The sequence below is a fragment of the Mus pahari genome, chromosome X, assembly GCF_900095145.1.
Source record: "Mus pahari chromosome X, PAHARI_EIJ_v1.1, whole genome shotgun sequence".
NCBI lineage: Eukaryota > Metazoa > Chordata > Mammalia > Rodentia > Muridae > Mus > Mus pahari.
This window is the reverse complement of record NC_034613.1, coordinates 48187215-48205557: the sequence shown is the minus strand read 5'-3', so window position 1 is coordinate 48205557 and position 18343 is coordinate 48187215. Positions and strand designations below refer to the sequence as shown.

Sequence of the window (18343 nt, the reverse complement as noted above, 5' to 3'; positions counted from 1 at the left end):
AAGAAAATATCAAATAAAAAAAAAGGTAATGATAATGCATCTGTTGGCTAAAGTTGACAAAATAAATCCCTCTCTGTAGAGAGGCAGGGTGGTGATGTCCACAGTCCCAAAGTTGTCATCAGACCTATGTATTACAAATACCATAGCTACTTACCAGCTATCTGCTTTCCTGGACCTCAGGTTTCTCAATTATAAAATGGAGAAAACACCTATACCAAAATGCTTAGCATAAAGTGGTAACCTTACAAATTCCATTAGCTTAATCCATATAGTTTAATTAGAAAGTAGGTTTTATCTGTTATTTAAAGTATTCCTTTTACTTTTTATCCATGTATATTATGTTTCTGGGGGGTGGTATGTATACATGTGAGTGAAGGTGCCCATGGGATCCAGAAGAGAGTGTCCGATCCCCTGGAACTGGGGTTAGAGGCAATTGTAGGCTGGTCCCCTGCAAGAGCATCAGTATATGCTTTGACCACCAAGTCTTTCTGCAGCTCCTGGTTTTCTGTTTTATGCATGGATTACTTGAGGCTCAGGCTGTATCCAGCACTCAGCCTCAGCTGCTTCTAGAACATGGTGGTGAAAATGGATGATTTGATGAACAGTGATGATTTGATGCAACTGTTCAGTTGTGATGGAGCATTCTGGAAGGCAGCCGTCATCATCCCTTTCCCCCTTGACATGAATACGGTACTACATAGTCAAAGCTGCTGTCTGGTTGCTGAAACTGAATCCTTGACTAAGCCCAGAAACTTGAGGAGAGAGTGTTCATTTATAATAGGGATCACTTGCAAGTTACTCCATTTCCAACTCTATTTATACTCTATTGCTGATAGTAGAGTTTCTTTGAACTCATTTCACAAGCTGTGGTAATTCCACAGTTGAGGGGATCACAATATAAAGTAAAACATGTCCACTCTTTAGTAGAAAACTCTTGCATGGGGTGAGTTTGAATGCTAGTGAGTCCAGTAGGGATCTCAAAAGTTAAGATGACCTTGTAGACCCTTGGAAGTTCTTGATGGGAAAGTTATGGTAGTAAAGCACTATTGCAGGATGGTGAATAGGGAAAGACAGTAAGCTGGGGAAACACTTAGCCTATGGCAGTCTGCTAGATGGGATCTGATGAAGGCTTGGATTTGTATGGTAGAGGTGGATGTGGACAGGAATAAAAACACCCAAGGTCTTAGTCAAAATAATTCTTTGCTTAGCCATACCATACTCGCCATCAGATATTTAGCAGTCTTCAAAGTATATTCATTGTTTTTCTCTAGTGATGATCTAGAACGATTCATGGAAAATCAAGGTGCATCCAGCCCGGGTATCCTCATTCTAACAACAAGTCTGAGCAAACCATTCATGCGACTGGAAAAGTATGTTACTCTCTTGCAAGAACTGGAACGGCATATGGAGGTAAGGAAAGGCAAGCTTTATCAAGGTCCGCTACCAACTGGTGTCCTCAGCACTGCACAAAGCAGATGGTCTGCCTCCAAACCAACTTTATTAAGAATCCAGAAAACATCATGGCTTCAAAGTTGACTTGATGAGCTCTTCCCTCTTCCTGGATGGTATTCCAGCATCCTTCTTTATGCAACCAAATAAGATACACAGTTATAATTCTTCCCCTCTCCTCCTCCAGATCTTGGCCCTGTTGCTTCCCTTAAGGCTGTGCTCATTTATCACTTAGGTCAGTGGTTCCCAAACTGTGGGTTGCAACCCTTTCAGCAGCTGAACAACCCTTTCACTGGGATCACATATTAGATATCCTGTACATCAGATACTTACATTGTGATTCATAACAGTAGCAACATTACAGTTATGAAGTAGCAATGAAATAATGTTATGATTGGGGGTCCCCACAACATGAGGAACTGTATCAAAGCATTGCAAATTAGGAAGGCTGAGAACTGGCTGAGAACTACTGCCTTGGTTTTCTATTGCCAACTCTTCTATAGATGATGGTTCATTGGCATTCAGACCTACAAATCTCTATTGTTTTGCAAACCAATGTCAGAAAACATGAAGACTGAACCAAAAATCAGGAGAAGAAAATACAAAAAAAGAAAAAGATGTTTGTTGCAGATGGGAACACTGCAAATGGGACATTTGATTTTCTAACTCTGGCCCTCCTTAAAGATTATAAATGGATCTAATACTACTCTCCACTGTCCACCAGTATGTTTACATCAACGTCCACACACATTTTTTGTTTAGGAACTTAAAATGTACTCGTAATGATTGTAGTGTAGCTACAATCTTTTCTAAATATTAGGAATTGCAACGAGGTCTGATAAGCGACTCTGAGCACCCAAATCTTGAGATTTTTAACATGCAGCTCTTTTGTGATCTGGCACTGGGTGTGGAGGCGTGGGCGGCAACGACTGTGTTTACCATAGTTGCTCTTCCTGTGTCTGGGGAAAGGTTTTGAGGTTTTAAAGGGGTTGATTATCTTTAAAGAAAAAGGTTACACGCTACTGTGCTTGTCAGCGTTTGTAAGTCTGAAGAGCTCACTCTCTGTGTGAAAAAGCCATCTGGGGGTATTTGGAATGCCCTAAAGTTGGGGACAGCGGGGAGCTGGTGAGGAAAGGTTGCCAGAATGAAATTTCACTTGGGGATCTAGAGGGCGTTGACCTCTGGATGCCTTTCCATATGCTAAACCAGTTCACCAGATGGCTTGAGGTTTGCCCCTCCTTCCTTATTACAAAAATTCAGAAACCAGTGGCCTCTGCTTGTCACTTCTCAGTGCTACAGCAAGATGCTGCAGTACTGACAACTTCAGGAACACACAGTTAAGCTCCTCTTGCCTGCCTGTATGCCTGCAGGCCTCATCTGTTTCTAGGCCAGCCTCTGTTTGGTCATACTGGCTTTGACTCTTCCTTCAGATTGGGACCATCAAATGCTACATCCCCCTTTCTGGGAGTGTAGCATTGGGCCAGGCCCAACCAGATTTCTAATCACTTGTTAAAATAAGATTTACCATAAAAGAATACATACTAACTTTTCATGGACAATCCTGCCCGTGGCTTGAGTCAGATCTCTAGTCTGTTCTACCATGTTTTCTACCTGAGACTGGATGAGCAGAATTGGCCTTCTCCGTGCTTCAACTGAATCCATGAAGTCAGTACATATACACTCCTAAGTAAAATATACCTACCATGTCCATATATCTCAATACTAGATGCACTACAGGATCAGTGATGTCCCTCCGAGTAATTATTTGGTAATGGTAAATATTACTTATTTATTCAATTTTTATTAATTAAAGTAATTTTAAATTTAAATATAGTTGATCATATTCTTCCCCTCCACCAAGATCCTCTCTTCCTCCCTACCCACTCAGCTTCAAGATCTTTCTCAAAAATCCTACAAAACCTAGACAATAAAATACAATACCAGAAAAGAAAAGAAAAGAAGAGAAGAGAAGAGAAGAGAAGAGAAGAGAAGAGAAGAGAAGAGAAGAGAAGAGAAGAGAAGAGAAGAGAAGAGAAGAGAAAAGAAAAGAAAGACAGACCAAACTGTAACCATATCGAAGCATATAAAAATCTGTGGAGTCCATTATTTGCTGGTCAGGGAAATGGGAAGTCTTACCTCAATAATGACAACTATTATGTTGTTATGAAATGTATGATATGTTATAAACTGTCTTAAAAGTCAACTGTTTGAATGTGTATATGTGTATGCATATATCAAACCATCATATTATACACCATAACTATGAACAAATTTGCTTGTCAATTCAAAAGAAAAATAGCAGTACACTTTAATTTTATGTGCAAAACAATCAGTTGTATAGTATAAGTTAAGAATTCAAAACTGGACCAGAATTTAGGATCTCAGTGCTTCTAGTAATTAAGTGATTAAGAAATTTTCTGGGAACTGGGCAGTGGTGGCACAAGCCTTTAATCCCTGCACTTGGGAGGCAGAGGCAGACAGATTTCTGAGTTTGAGGCTAACCTGGTCTACAGAGTGAGGTCCAGGACAGCCAGGGCTATACAGAGAAACCCTGTCTCAAAAAAAGAAAAAAAAAAGAAAAGAAAAGAAAAGAAAAGAAAAGAAAAGAGGAAAAAGAAAAGAAAGTAAAAGAAAAAAAAAGAAAAATTTCTGGGGCTGGAGAGATAGCTCAGCAGTTAAGAGTGCACACTATTTTTGCGAAGTATTCCAGCCCCTAAGTCAGCTTGCTCATCACTGCCTGTAACTGTGGTTAGCTCCAGTGGGACCCGAAGCCTCTGACCTCCTCAAATATCTACACTCAGATACACATACACACTCTCTCATACCCACATATAGTTAAAAAATAAAATAAAAATAAAATGTTAAAAGATAAGAATAAATAAAATTGCTTTTGGCTCATAGTTCCTTGAATTTTTAAAAAGATTTATTTATTTTATGTATATGAGTACACTGTAGCTGTCTTTAGACACACTAGAAGATGGCATCAGATCTCATTACAGATAGTTGTGAGCTACCATGTGGTTGCTAGGATTTGAACTCAGGACCTTTAGAAGAGTAGCCAGTGCTCTTAACCACTGAGCCATCTCTCCAGCCCCTCCTTGAATTTTAATACAGGCATGCATTCATGTAATCAACCACAACTAAGCTATAAGACAATTCCAACACACACACACACACACACACACACACACACACACACTCCTTCTCTTGGGTTATCCTTTTGTGGCCACACTTTCAACTCACTCCATCCATGGCAGCATCCAGTCTCTAATACTGTTTTATTATTTATTTATTCTTAATTATTTTAAAGGTTGTTATATACATATATGCACATGCTGATACTGTTTGTAAATGTATTCCTTTGACAGGACACTCATCCAGACCATCAGGACATTCTGAAAGCAATCATAGCGTTCAAAACACTCATGGTAGGTGACATTCTCAGATTGTCCTTCTGCACTGTGTATACTTTGTTGCTGAAAGAGTGATTTGTGTGTACCGTTTCTTCCCTTAAGCAAAAGTCTTCCAGAGAGAAACAATAAGCTCTGAGCACAGTAGGCCCATGATTTGTTGTTTTATTCTTCACAAAGTATGCTTACCTATGAAAGGTTGCCAGGCTGAAGGTATAAAGCAGTCCCAGTTGAAAGCCTTGGCCACAGCATTGATGTGTAGGTGGGGGGTTCCTTTTTTTTTTATTTCCTTGCATTTACCCCCTTGCTCATCCTATAACTGATTGGCATCAATACTGAATTTCACTATTTGTGCCAAAAGATGTGAACTTGTTTTTTTTTTTTTTTTTTTTTTTTTTGCACATGATAAAGAAATCCTTCCTAAAAGGAAAAACACAGTGTACTAAAATGAAGTTGCTTAATATAGACTGCTAACAGAGGTAGCTGTAGTCTTGCATCTTGAGCATCAAGTTTAACCTATCTCCTTGAACCTACTGATGTAAAACCGTTTGATGTCATTTCAGAAGGAAAAAAATAACCCTTTATTTTGAGTAATGGGCTAAGTTTCAATATATTTGACATTTCTAAAGCATTCTGTGGGATTTGGACCCATGTTCAGCTTTTGATCCTTTCTGGAAGGTTATGGCCTACCAGTCATCATCATTCATAAGTAGCTGACGTGTCAGTGGTTAAAGAGAAAGCCGGAGATCAGGCAAGGTATTGTGAGAAATTTATTCCTGTTGTTAGGGAAAAAAATAGTAAAATGCTAGCATTTCACATGTCTCAGTGTCGTAGAAGAGCTCACGCAGACCCATGGCATGGCACTGGTTGTCACATTCAAGTATCTGCCAGGTGTGATGGGGTATACCTGTAATACCACCACTTGGAGACTGAAACAAAAGGTCCCCTTTAAAGTCAGAGCCTCAGTTACAGTGAATTTGAGGCCAGCCTGAGCTGCACAAGACCCTGTCTGAGCAGTAACAAGAACAAACAAAAGTACCGGCAAAAGTACCCAGCAAAAAGCAAGCATGTCGCTTTTTTGTCATGTTAAAACTTGTTTTGATGGTGGCAATATATTTAATGCAAATACATACACTTTAAAAATCTGTAGTGTATTTATTTTTTAACTTATTTTATTAGATATTTTCTTCATTTGCATTTCAAATGCTATCCTGAATGTCCCCTATAGTGTATTCACTTCTTTTTTTTTTTTTTTAAAGATTTATTTATTTATATAATATTTATTTATTATATGTAAGTACACTGTAGCTGTCTTCAGACACTCCAGAAGAGGGAGTCAGATCTTGTTACGGATGGTTGTGAGCCACCATGTGGTTGCTGGGATTTGAACTCTGGACCTTTGGAAGAGCGTCGGGTGCTCTTACCCACTGAGCCATCTCACCAGCCCGTGTATTCACTTCTTAAAGTCTTAGTTAAATAAAGCAACAGACTTTTATAGAAAAATGTACTACTAGAAAGAATTATACTACATTCATTTGGATGCAGTAACGTAATGACTCATTTGCTTAGACTTGTATTCACTTTGGAATAAGTACTGTTAAATTACTCCAAGATAACTTTAGTCTTCTGAAACAGATATTATATCTCTCCATATTCTTCATATTCCCTATCATATTGGCAAACTGTTTCTTTCTTTTTTTGTTTTTGTTTTTGGTTTTTTTTAGTTTTTTTGTTTGTTTTTTTGTGTTTTGGTTTATTCGAGACAGGGTTTCTCTGTATAGCCCTGGCTGTCCTGGAACTCACTCTGTAGACCAGGCTGGCCTCGAACTCAGAAATCCGCCTGCCTCTGCCTCACAAGTGCTGGGATTAAAGGCGTGCGCCACCACGCCCGGCTTTTTGTTGTTGTTTTTTTGTTTTTGTTTTTTGGCAAACTGTTTCTTAATTTGAATTTCCAACTTAATCATCATGAAACCCACTTGTATCTATTTTCCCTAATCCACTTAGGAATAAAAAATAACCTGAATATTTTACAAAAATGTCCTGTTGCTCTCTAAACAAAGTTGTGACATTGCATGCCTGTTTCATGATAAATTCAGTTTGATTCACAGTGGCATTAAATAAATAAATAAACAAATAAATAAATAATTTTGGCCAGTCTTAGTTCTCAAAACTCTGGGAGTGATTTTGTTCGTTTTTCTTATCGAGTTGCTAATTTTTTTGGAGAGTAAGTATACACCATATAATGAAGTTGCTTTGTAATTATAGCCCTATTTACCTATGGTAGTGAAGGACTGATTGGCTCTAGTTGGTAGGAATCTGTTCCTTGACTCTCCAGATTCCTCATGGGGAGGGAGAAATACCCCCCCTTTACCACTTTATTTTGATGCTTTGACAAAATGGGAATGCTCCCCTCTTCCTGTGACTTTGAAAGGCTAACAGCTAGGTAGTGTATTCGTTTGTCTGGCAGGAGCATAGATGATCACAGGAATAAGAACAAAGGATAAAGTGAGAAATAAGGGCTCAAAAGCCATGGCTTGCTTTGAACTTGTTCTGAGAACTTTTCCCATCTCGTCTTGTCCAAATCCTCATTGCATCATGCTCTGTTTGGTATCTGCAGGGGCAGTGCCAAGATCTGAGAAAGAGAAAGCAGCTGGAATTGCAGATCCTTTCAGAGCCTATTCAGGCATGGGAAGGAGATGATATTAAGACTTTGGGAAATGTGATCTTTATGTCTCAAGTGGTGATGCAGCATGGAGCCTGTGAGGTAAGTCCTCTGCACTGCTTCTACTGGGTTTCATATTTCCCTTCCATTATTAGTTCTTATGTCAAGATCAACCAGGGTAGTGGCAGAGGGAATGGCCGAAAAGGGTAACTTTGAGAACCTTTCCATGATAATGGCAACAGAAAAGGGTAACTTATGGAATACAGAAGATGGCAGATATACTTTACACCTGTTAACTTTCAAAAGACCCTATGTATTTATGCATAGCTGTCCTGTAAGCAGCTGTTAACGTACTATGGAAATGTAGGTGAGAGGTCACTGTTAGAGAGCTTTAAATGTCTCTGACAGATGTACCTTTCTAGGAAGTACATATCCAAAGAGAAGCACAGCGGCTGAAGACAGATTATTTCTTTTAGGAAGAGGCTACAGTAGGGGACAAAGGTTGATCATGTCACCTGGTATGATTTACTGGGTGTTAGGGTTGTCTCCCTTCTCCATACCACCTTTCTATACCCTCTGACATGCTTGTGGCAGAGATTCATTACTATGGGTTAATAAGCAATCTCATTGAAACTTCAGACACCCTGGGGAAGGTTAGAGCAATGAGGGTAACTATTAGTCCTTCACAGCTTCGGGATGAAATCCTTGGATGAAAGGAGAAGGAACCATTGTGGGGATGGGTGCAGGACACAAATAGGAGAACAGAAAAGAATTGGGGGTTATGGTGTCATTGAAATTCCTGGAGGAACACTTGAAAGTGGCCAGCAAGCTGAGTGCTCCAGAAGGTTCAGAGGTCAAGGGATGTGAGGACCAAAAAGAAGCCACTGGATTTTGCTAGAAGGCAGTTATTGATGACTTTGAGAGAGCAGCAGGAGAGTGCAGTTAGGAAGGGATCAATGGAGAGAAAATGAAGGCAGGGAATAATTTGGCAATAAAATGTCAAGAAATGAGATATTATAAGTGAGGAACCACATGGGGTGAGCAAGGTCCTTCAGAAAGCGATAAGCAGATGTTAAAGGCAAAAGAGGAGATCCCAGTAGAACCAGAGAGGCTGCTGAAGAAGGGCACTGTTTGTGGAAGGAAAACTAGGCAAGAGAAAGATCCGAGAGAATAATGGCTGTTTCAGCAGTTAGCTGTGAAGCTTTAATCTACTCAAGTGGAAAGGAGAATGAGGAGACAGCCATGAGGATAATTGTGTGAAGTGGAATTACTAACTGTGACTCTGTTAAGGGGATCAGAGCAGCCCTCATGTGTTAGGTTTACTTTAGTGCAATCGTAAAAATGTAGTTGACAAATAATGCATTATAATATATCTTAAAAGCAGTTTATAAATTTATTTATTTATTTATTTATTTATTTATTTATTTATTTATTTATTTATTGTGCATGCATATGTGTGTGCCAAAGAACACATGGAGAGGTCAGAAGACAACTAGTAGGAGTTGGTTCTCTTCTCTACTCCATGGGTCCTGGGAATCAAACTCAGCTCTTCAGATCATCTATCAAATTTGCTTAGCAGACAAGTCTTTACCTAGTGAGCCATTTTACTGGCCCTATAAAGAATTTTGAGTGTGTTTATCATGAAGAAATTATAAAAGTTTAAGACAATAGATATGTCAAAAACTTGGATTTGGTCATTATATAATGTGTACAAAATTGAAATGCAGTATTGTTTCTTATAAATGTGTACAAATATCTTATGTACCAATGTACCAGTGGAAGAATGTGGATTTAGTAAGCGCGCGCACTTGTCTATATATGTGCATTTGTGTAGAGACAATAAATTCTTCCACTTTTACACTTCAATTTTGCTTCTCATTGAATCTGTAGCTTACTGATTTTGTCTAGACTGGCTAGCCAATAAGCCGCTCAGGTCTGATTGCCTACAAGCCGGCACCATTCATCTTAGTAACGGATGCTTGCTGCTGTGCTCAGCACTTACACGGTGTTAGCAATCCTAGCTTAGGTCCACATGCTTGGACAGCAGGTACTTTATCCACTGAGCCTAGAATTATCCTAGTATTAAGGATTAGGAAAATTTCAATGACTGTGAATATTAATACATCTCTTAGCTGTTGAAAGTTGTTTCACTTTGCTACTATTCAAAGCAAAGTTATATTTTCGTTTTGTGAACCTTGAGAAACTGACTTTGTGTCCAGGACTAGCATGTCAAACTAGTACATAATCTATGTGGGTTCTTATATTCACACACTCAGGACACACTTATTAGGTGCTTTTGAGTTGGCTATCTTTTTACAACTCACTGCAGATGCTCACGTTGATGATTATGTAAGCTCTGGTTTTCAAGGGAGTGATTTCAGATGGTTGTAATAAAAGCAGTCCAATTTCTGTTCCCCCCTTTTATGAGTTTTATTCTACTTCAGGAGAAGGAGGAACGATATTTTCTGCTGTTTTCAAGTGTCTTGATAATGTTGTCTGCAAGTCCTCGGATGAGTGGCTTTATGTATCAGGTGAGTAGATCTATATAAAATAAATTATCAAAGGCCAGATGAGAACAGGATTCTGTTCAGATGGGATATATGCACCATGCCACTAAAAGCTCAGGCCTTCAAAAGCAGAATGTTTTTATCATAGTGAAACAGCTTGTAAGAACAGATATGGATATGGTCTTGAGATCAAAGACCTTTGTATTAGTATAATCCTGCTCTGGCTATCTGCTGTTCTACTCATGACGTAGGTCTCTAGTTGTATAAATAGAAATCTAAGTCTACAATTGGATAAATTAGCAGCAGCAGTTTACAGACCCATATCATTACTGCTGAGAAATACAAAGCTGGCATTTGATCCTGAGACTGCATTTGCAGCCATGTTACTTGATTTCAGTTTGTAAGATTCCAGTCCCTAAATGCCTTAGAGAATGAAACCTTCCTTAGACTGTTCCTAAAATATAGACCAAGATGCTATGATTCTCTGTTATTAGTGGTCAGAGCCATTACTCCCTTTCATAAAATGTGAGCCTTCACTTTTCAATTCACAGGGAAATAAGTTAGAAAGTCAACTGTTTTGTAAATCATGAGCTTGGGGTTTAAGGTGTATTAGCCAAAGGCACATTTCTCCCTTGCTTTCTCATCTGATTAAAACGTAGGTAGAGAAGCCTTATCTCTTGTCACACTAGTGAAATATGTCTTGCTATGTGATTCCTGAGAGGATCAAAAGTCTGAGAGAAATATGTACAATCACAGAATTAATAGGAAGACGTTTTTTTTTTTTTTTCTGCTAGGGAAAAATACCAATAGCAGGAATGGTAGTGACCAGATTGGATGAAATTGAAGGCAATGACTGTATGTTCGAAATCACAGGTGGGTAATTTTCTCCTTTTCATGTAACTACTTCAAATCCTTTTTGGAATAAAGTGAAGTTTAAACATATAAATGCTATTATTTTCCCCTGTGTAGTTCATCAGCAGGCTTTAATGGGGATATGGCAAAGCCCACTCCATTTCTCAGAATAACTAGAGTATACCCACAAAGCCACGAAGCTTCCTGGTCATTGAATAGCCCCAGCTTTGCCAGTACTTTCCATCTTCTCTTGCTTAAGAGTGACTTGTAGGAGCTGGAGAATAATGAGACTGACTTTCTCCTTCTCTGTCATATGGTTCATGGTGGCCAAGAAGCCAAAGATACAGCCATCTGTCCACTCTTATCATCAGCCCAGCAAGGCTTGACTGTGTTCTAAGAAGCCACACAACTTTCTATACAACTTTCTATACAAATTGAGCAAAATATCCAGGCTTCATAATTCTCCTTGACATTTTCCCTTTTGGGGGGCCTCTGTGATTTACCTGTAATGCCTGCATGTCTACATGGATGTCACAGCTTTATCAAAACCTGTACTCACCAATAAGGAGCCTAAGATTTGGTACTTGCCTAAAGATTTTTCAACTGGTTTCAACTACATGTTTTTTTCGTCTTGGACAATGGGCAAAACAGTTCAATATTCTTAGAATAAATTGGACTAGATGGCATGTCAGTACATGTGAGCTTCCAGATTGCCAGGGTGTGTATTGTTTGGTTTTATAGTGTATCAAAGGTTCTGCAAAGTACATTTATGAGACAGATCCTTGCCTTTTGTTCCTAAATGCTCATAATTTGGTGATACAGGTAGCACGGTTGAGAGAATTGTGGTCCATTGCAACAATAACCAGGACTTCCAGGAATGGATGGAGCAGCTGAACAGACTGACCAGAGGACCAGCCTCCTGCAGTTCATTGTCTAAGACCTCCTCCTCATCATGCAGTACTCATTCTGTAAGTAGTCCATTGGGATTGTTGGGATAATTGAAGTATTAGGATTATTCTTTCTTTCTTTCTTTCTTTCTTTCTTTCTTTCTTTCTTTCTTTCTTTCTTTCTTTCTTTCTTTCTTTCTTTTCTTCCTTCCTTCCTTCCTTCCTNTCCTTCCTTCCTTCCTTCCTTTCTTTCTTTCTTTCTTTCTTTCCTTCTTTCTTTCTTTTTTCCTGTTAGATTTTGCCTACTAAAGATTTCTAAAAATCAGCAGCAAGCATGCCGTTTGACTTTGGGTGGTCTCTATTTGTAGATTTTGAAGTACAGTTAAACTTCACTGATTCTGATTGCTCATCATTGTTGAGGCCCATTGTAATTAACAAAACACTTAGGTGTGTGTGCTTTTGGTCAGCAGTCTTAAGGGACCCTAGCTAACTACTAGCCAAGTGTTTCCTGCCAAAGGCCCTTCTAAAATGTTTTAATTAGAAACAAGACTTGTTGTATAACTGATATTCTCACAGGAATCATGTGCTAAGTCAAAGCAGGGAACTCACTCCTCTTACATCTGCTCAGGAACTTGCATGGAAGGGATGCCTTTACCGTTGCCGTCCTCTGAGTTCTCAGAAACCAATAACTTGTGGAATTGGAATTAGTGAGATATCACTGTACTTTCTGGGTGAAATGGAAGCTTTTCTCTGTTGTCTGTTAACACTCGAACCTGCAATGCCAACATTCCTATTTTGAGTGCTGTGTGTCTGTTGTGGTGGTAGAACACAGGCTTTGGGTTCAAGTCTTATCTTTGCCAATTACTAGCCAGTGTCTTCACTTCGCTAAGTCTGTCGTCGTACTTTAGTCAGATGAAATAATCCATTTAAGATTCTAAGTGAGTACTAAACACATCGCTGAACCTTGAATGGTTTCTGTTGTTCCATTTTCCTCCCTTACAGAGGATACATTTCTGCCTTAAATGAAATTGCAGAAAAGAGAGGACAGGATCCTGGGACACCAAGTCCATTTTATGCTGTTCCTTAGAGACCCCATAACTTTATGTAGAAACTGTCAGTTTTACAATGGACACTTTCACTATTTCACATTCCCTATTTCATGTCTGGCTTTGCTGATCCAATGAAGCTATTGTCATTTTCTCACTGTGTGGTACCAGGTCGGGTTCAGATGGCAGATTGCCAGTATCTCATGAGACATTTTCCCAGTCTTTTAGCTCTACTGGACAGCCCCGAGGACCCTTGGAGCCTCCTCAAATTATAAAACCGTGGAGTTTAAGTTGCCTACGACCTGCACCTCCACTTAGACCATCAGCAGCTCTAGGTTATAAAGAGGTAATTTTGCTATGTATGGTGTAAAATGCTTCTGACAAGCTAATTTTGAAGCTTACTGCAAATAGTTCAGTGAGAATATGCTAGAATTTATGATAGGATATATATATATATGTCTTGAATTGCTAGATTCAGTGGTTGCTTTTTAATTTTGCATTCCCCTGTTCTCCATATATACACACATTGATGGAACTGAACAGTTCAAGTATACTGCCTGTTTCTTTAGTTTATTTTCTTTAGGTGTCTCTGTTGTCTCTCTATGAAGAGAGAATGATTCTTTAGATTAGCTAACTATGTACACACATCTCAAACAAGAAATGCATCTTTGGAAGTTGCGTTTCTAATCAAACATCCAATTCTGCATTTTGTAGCATGTTGATCAATAAAGTCCAATCACTAAAACATCATGAGACCAATGCATGTGTCTCAACCACGAAAGCAGTGTTTGCTATAGTGGGAAGGTTAGAAGAATTAAATGAAAGGAATATCTATTTTTACAGAGATGCTTCTCAGTAGCAACTTCCTGCACAGGGCATCATATCTGCCTAGTGTGCTACAAAGCTATGTCATGGCCAGTATGGCTGGTCCTCGGCTCTACAAGTGTAGTCAAGGCACGTCAGTCACTAGCTCCCTTAATGATACAGTATTTATTACTGTTTTCATCCAGCGATGTTTTCCCCTTTTACTTATTTCTACTTATTTCATATTTCAGAAGGATTCTCATTTATTAATAACTACTCTTCAGGTCTTGTTGTATGAAGAGTAAGTTGCTGACAGTTATGAAATGAACCTTAGAATTTGGATATAAAGACAGTGTATAATTCTCTGTTTGGTGTGCTTTGATATTGGAAACTTTGCTCAGTTTTGAATATATTTTGATTTGAGCAACCATGCTTTTGTTCCAGTTAATTGTTGCCTCTGTCTCTCAGTGCAAAATAGAACAATATATAGACACTGGAGGATTTTTAACCCTTTCAACTGGCATAATAGACATGATTCTTGAGCATACTTTTTTTTTTTTTAATGTAACCCTATTCAGAATTTGGGCAGGAAGTGGTCCTGCAGATTTGCTTTGAAATTGGCCTGCAACCATTCAGCTTTCTTTTAGTACTTAAACCAGGAGTGACACTTTATAGTAACCTATTCCCATTTTTAATAATGGAAATCTTGCAACTGTCAGTTACTGAATTCATACCAAGGCGAACTCTGAAGGGTAAAGTTGACTTTAATCCTACACATAACTAATCTATTAAAACTAAGGCATGATCACTTTGTTTCTGCTGGGGAAAGAGAGTTATTAATATGTTCTTGCTATATCCTGTGCATTTTGGTGATTTTTTTGGCATTTTTAATTCTGTAAAGAACTGGATTCTTTGGACTTTTGCATGAGGGTATTGCATCTGAGACTAATGTGGGAAATGTGGCGGTATTCTTTCTGTGTAATTGATGATAACACTAACATTTCAAATGTTGTTTTAGAGCTATTGGTAAATGGATGTGGTCATTATAACCATCAACCTCTCACGCTCATCTTTTCTTTCTTTACATATTCATTTTAGAGGATGTCTTATATCTTAAAGGTAAGGGTAGAACATCGTAATGTCATTGTGCTGTAACCTTTGGTGAATGAAGCTTTCCTTTATGCTTGTTTTGTCCCTTGCTATAAGTGGTGGCTAAAATGTGAAGATGCAATTCTGACATGTAAGTATTTTCTTCAAAAGCAGGCTTGTGTTTGGTCCTTGTAAAATATCACTTTATATATCATGCCTTCAAAATGCTCATTTTCCCTATGTTTTTAATGCTAGCTTTTCCTCTTATTTTTTTTCTTAAATCATGTGTGGTTTTCATGTTTGCCTCTTTTTAAGTTTAAGTGGAGTCACTGTGGCTAAGTGAAAGCAATTAAATTCTTTATTCCCTATATTTTACAATACTAGTTATTTCTCATGTATCAGATAGATATATAGATACATAGATTCTGGACAATATGGAATATCAGAATACTATATTGTGATTCTCAATGTTCCAATTTGTTTACTTGCATATTAACATTGAATAGATTTTTTTAAAATGTGGCAAAAAGCAAATTCACTAAATTTCACCTTTATTGTGCACTAATTAAAGGTGTGGTTTGGCTGTATATAAGCCAAATTTATTTATCAGGAAACCCTTCATGAAATTCTCCTCTCTGAGAAAATAACTCTCCACCTTCATTTTCCCATCTGACTGATAGGAATTATGGTTTCCTTTATAGGGCCACTGCTCAGCAAAACTTATTCAAGCAGTTTTAAACTCTTAGAACTGTTCTATTAGTAGTTGCATCGCTTACTTAATCCACTTCAAACTCTTCATGATGAAAATAAAACAAGTTAGGAATGCTGGTATTCTTTTGGGATTGAAATCCCATTACTTCTGCTGCAGATGGTACCCTAAAGGCACTGAACCTCTTGCACAATCTGCATCCTTCTCCATTCTTATTCTCATTCCTGTGGCAACTGAAAGTGGAATGTCATTGCCTGTGCTTTGTTGAACCTTTCTGAGATTACTGGAGTCATTTATAGTATGTGTGACCCTTCCCTAATGGATGTTATCGCAATGAGAGATGTATTCTGATTCATTTTATTGGCTTTATTTTCCTTCGTGTTTAGAAGAGAATGTTAATTCATGGAGAAATTGTTACCCTTACAGGAATCTAGTAAGAGCCCCAAAACAATGAAGAAATTTCTTCACAAAAGAAAGACGGAGAGGAAAGCATCCGAGGAAGAATACGTGATTAGGAAAAGTATGTGTCTGTACTTTTGCAAAGTTATTTATGGGTGAACTAACATAACAATGTTTTAAAAGCAGATAATTAGAGCAGTTTGTTCTCAGCATCATCTGTTGTAAAAAAAAAAATACACAGAAAATTTGGTCACTTCTAAGACTAGAATAAGCTGCCTCCTGCTGTACTTCCTGCTGACTCTGACAGCCATCAGTCTGGACCATATTCATGCTGCATCACTTCACCCCACCTGGTTTAGATCCCCCAATGGTACCCATTTGCTATGGGCACATTTTTTCCTCTAGATTTCTGATGCCTGGAATATTTTTTCTGATAGACCAAATGGACCCGAGGACAGAAATCATTCTGACAGTCTAATGCTCAGGGATGTCCTCAGTTGCCCATGGAGTCAGCCTGCTGACATCAGAAAACAGAGCTTTATTTAGGAGATGACTACAAAGCAAACCAGTCAATCAATATGTCTGTATTTGACTCTAAAATTGTGAACAAGGGAACTTTGGGGCATACATGGAGACGTCAGTGATTTAGCAGCACTGCATATATGAGTTGCAAGTATAGTTTAGTTAAATCTTTCCTGTGGCTAGGGACATAGCTCAATTCATAGAGTGCTTGCTGAGCATGCACAAAGCCCAAAGTTTGATCCCTAGCATGATATAAACCAGGCATGGTGGCCTGTGCCTCTAATCCCTGCTTGGGAGGTGAAGGTAGGAGGATCAGAAGTTCAGCTACATTCTCAGCTACATAACAAGTTAGCTGTAACCCTGGGCTATGTGAGACTCTGATTAATATAATATAATATAATATAATATAATATAATATAATATAATTATATCTTTGCTAAACTTCAACTCCTGAAGCTCCAACCACATCTTCACCTGAACTTATTAGTGGAACATTGCCATCTGAGTATTTAAAGACTGAGTTGGGGAGACGATAAGTGATATCTAGCTGGTTGAAAAGATGGGTGGGGTCAACGGGGAAAGACTCTTAAAGAAGGCAAGTCTTGACATTTAATTGATAGAAAAACTTTGGTGTACTGGATGAGAGTTAGAGCCAAAACCAAGCCCACTGCCAGCATTTTAGCCTTCAAGAGATTATTAATAAAACCCTTACTACTTCAGAGTTCTGAATTCAGAAGCAATACTCCTTCCCCCAAGGACTGACCCCAGAACTCTTGGGGTTATTCTTGATATCATTCTTTGCTTCGTGGGGCTTGAACAAATTTCTGCCTGCCTTTCAGAAACACTGGGAACCCTTGGCAGTGATGGGCACAACACATCATTTTGAGTGTTTTGGGTCATATATGTAGCAAAAGTTATTACTGATTAAATTTGACAGGTACTGCTGCCCTGGAAGAGGATGCTCAGATTCTTAAGGTAATCGAAGCTTATTGCACCAGCGCCAGTTTTCAACAAGGTAATGGCTCAATTAGAATTCACCACACTGCTTTTGCTAATGAATGGGGTTTATTCTTTGGTACTCACTGTCTCTTAGAAGGAAAAAAAAACCTTTCAATACAGATGGGGTTAGCATGTGACTCAATGCAGAGCAGAGGTGCAGGACTGAATCTTTCAGATAAGGTGCTTTAGCTACTGGGTGGGTTTGTTTGTGAACTGTTGCTTTTCACCCAGAGAGAAAGAGATGCAAGAGGGAAAACGTTAGAGGTGATAGAAATGAGAAAAAAATGTTTTAAAGTCACTCTCTTTTGATCTACACAGATACCTCCACCAGCACTAGTTAGGAATTAAAGAGCCCAGAGAGTTCCTGTGTCTGCAAACTGATGTTAATCTCGTCTTATAGGCAGAATAGGAAAGGAAGTCAGAATACTATCTCTCATCAGCTATGTGTTGAAGTGAGCGATGCTTCATCAGACTTGGGTTTCAAAGTTGCTCTGAAAATCTGGAAATGTGGGTACACAGCTGAGACTTCATAATGTATAAAATGTCTCAAGGAGCTGTGAGATGAGGGCATTTGCCTAAACAGCTTTTAGGTTATACCCTTGAAATCTAGGTGATGCCTTTTGGCAAACCTTTGTGCTCTTCCCAGTCTAGGTCACATAGAATATATATTTTGCTTTCTCTCATCTCAGACTTTATGTCATTACCGAACTAGCCCCTTTAGAAAGTTTCTCGAATCTGCATAGGGCATGAATATCCCCTGGTGCTGTAGTATTCACAGCTGCTGGCCAGCTGCTTACTTGGTATGAGAGGGATTTCATAAGAGACTGCCTTAACACAAAGTAACACATCTCACAGGCTGTCACAAAAGGAAAGCATTTGATGTGGAAATCAATACATTTCACTGTGAACAGGAACACTGTACCACAGATGCAACCTGGCTGCACTTCTGGCATTCTCAGTTCTAATAAGTTTTGATGAGCTGGGGGAGGAGAGTAAGGGAAGTTTTTA

The 18343-nt window shown here is 38.7% G+C and overlaps 1 protein-coding gene across 7 annotated transcripts in view; it reads left to right on the top strand.

Moving 5' to 3' along the window:
- The window catches only part of Arhgef6 (Rac/Cdc42 guanine nucleotide exchange factor 6), a 113384-nt gene that overhangs the window by 88623 nt on the left and 6418 nt on the right, over positions 1 to 18343 (top strand). For 4 of the 7 annotated variants that reach the window (XM_021187965.2, XM_029534316.1, XM_029534317.1 and 1 more), the window contains 10 exons: positions 1272 to 1410; positions 4818 to 4877; positions 7477 to 7623; positions 9966 to 10052; positions 10823 to 10901; positions 11703 to 11848; positions 13034 to 13159; positions 14716 to 14736; positions 15842 to 15935; positions 17274 to 17351. In XM_021187965.2, coding sequence (XP_021043624.1) covers positions 1272 to 1410; positions 4818 to 4877; positions 7477 to 7623; positions 9966 to 10052; positions 10823 to 10901; positions 11703 to 11848; positions 13034 to 13159; positions 14716 to 14736; positions 15842 to 15935; positions 17274 to 17351 — 977 coding nt within the window. The remainder of the gene's footprint in view (positions 1 to 1271; positions 1411 to 4817; positions 4878 to 7476; positions 7624 to 9965; positions 10053 to 10822; positions 10902 to 11702; positions 11849 to 13033; positions 13160 to 14715; positions 14737 to 15841; positions 15936 to 17273; positions 17352 to 18343) is intronic. The other 3 variants (XM_029534313.1, XM_029534312.1, XM_029534314.1) reach the window with 3 other exon arrangements.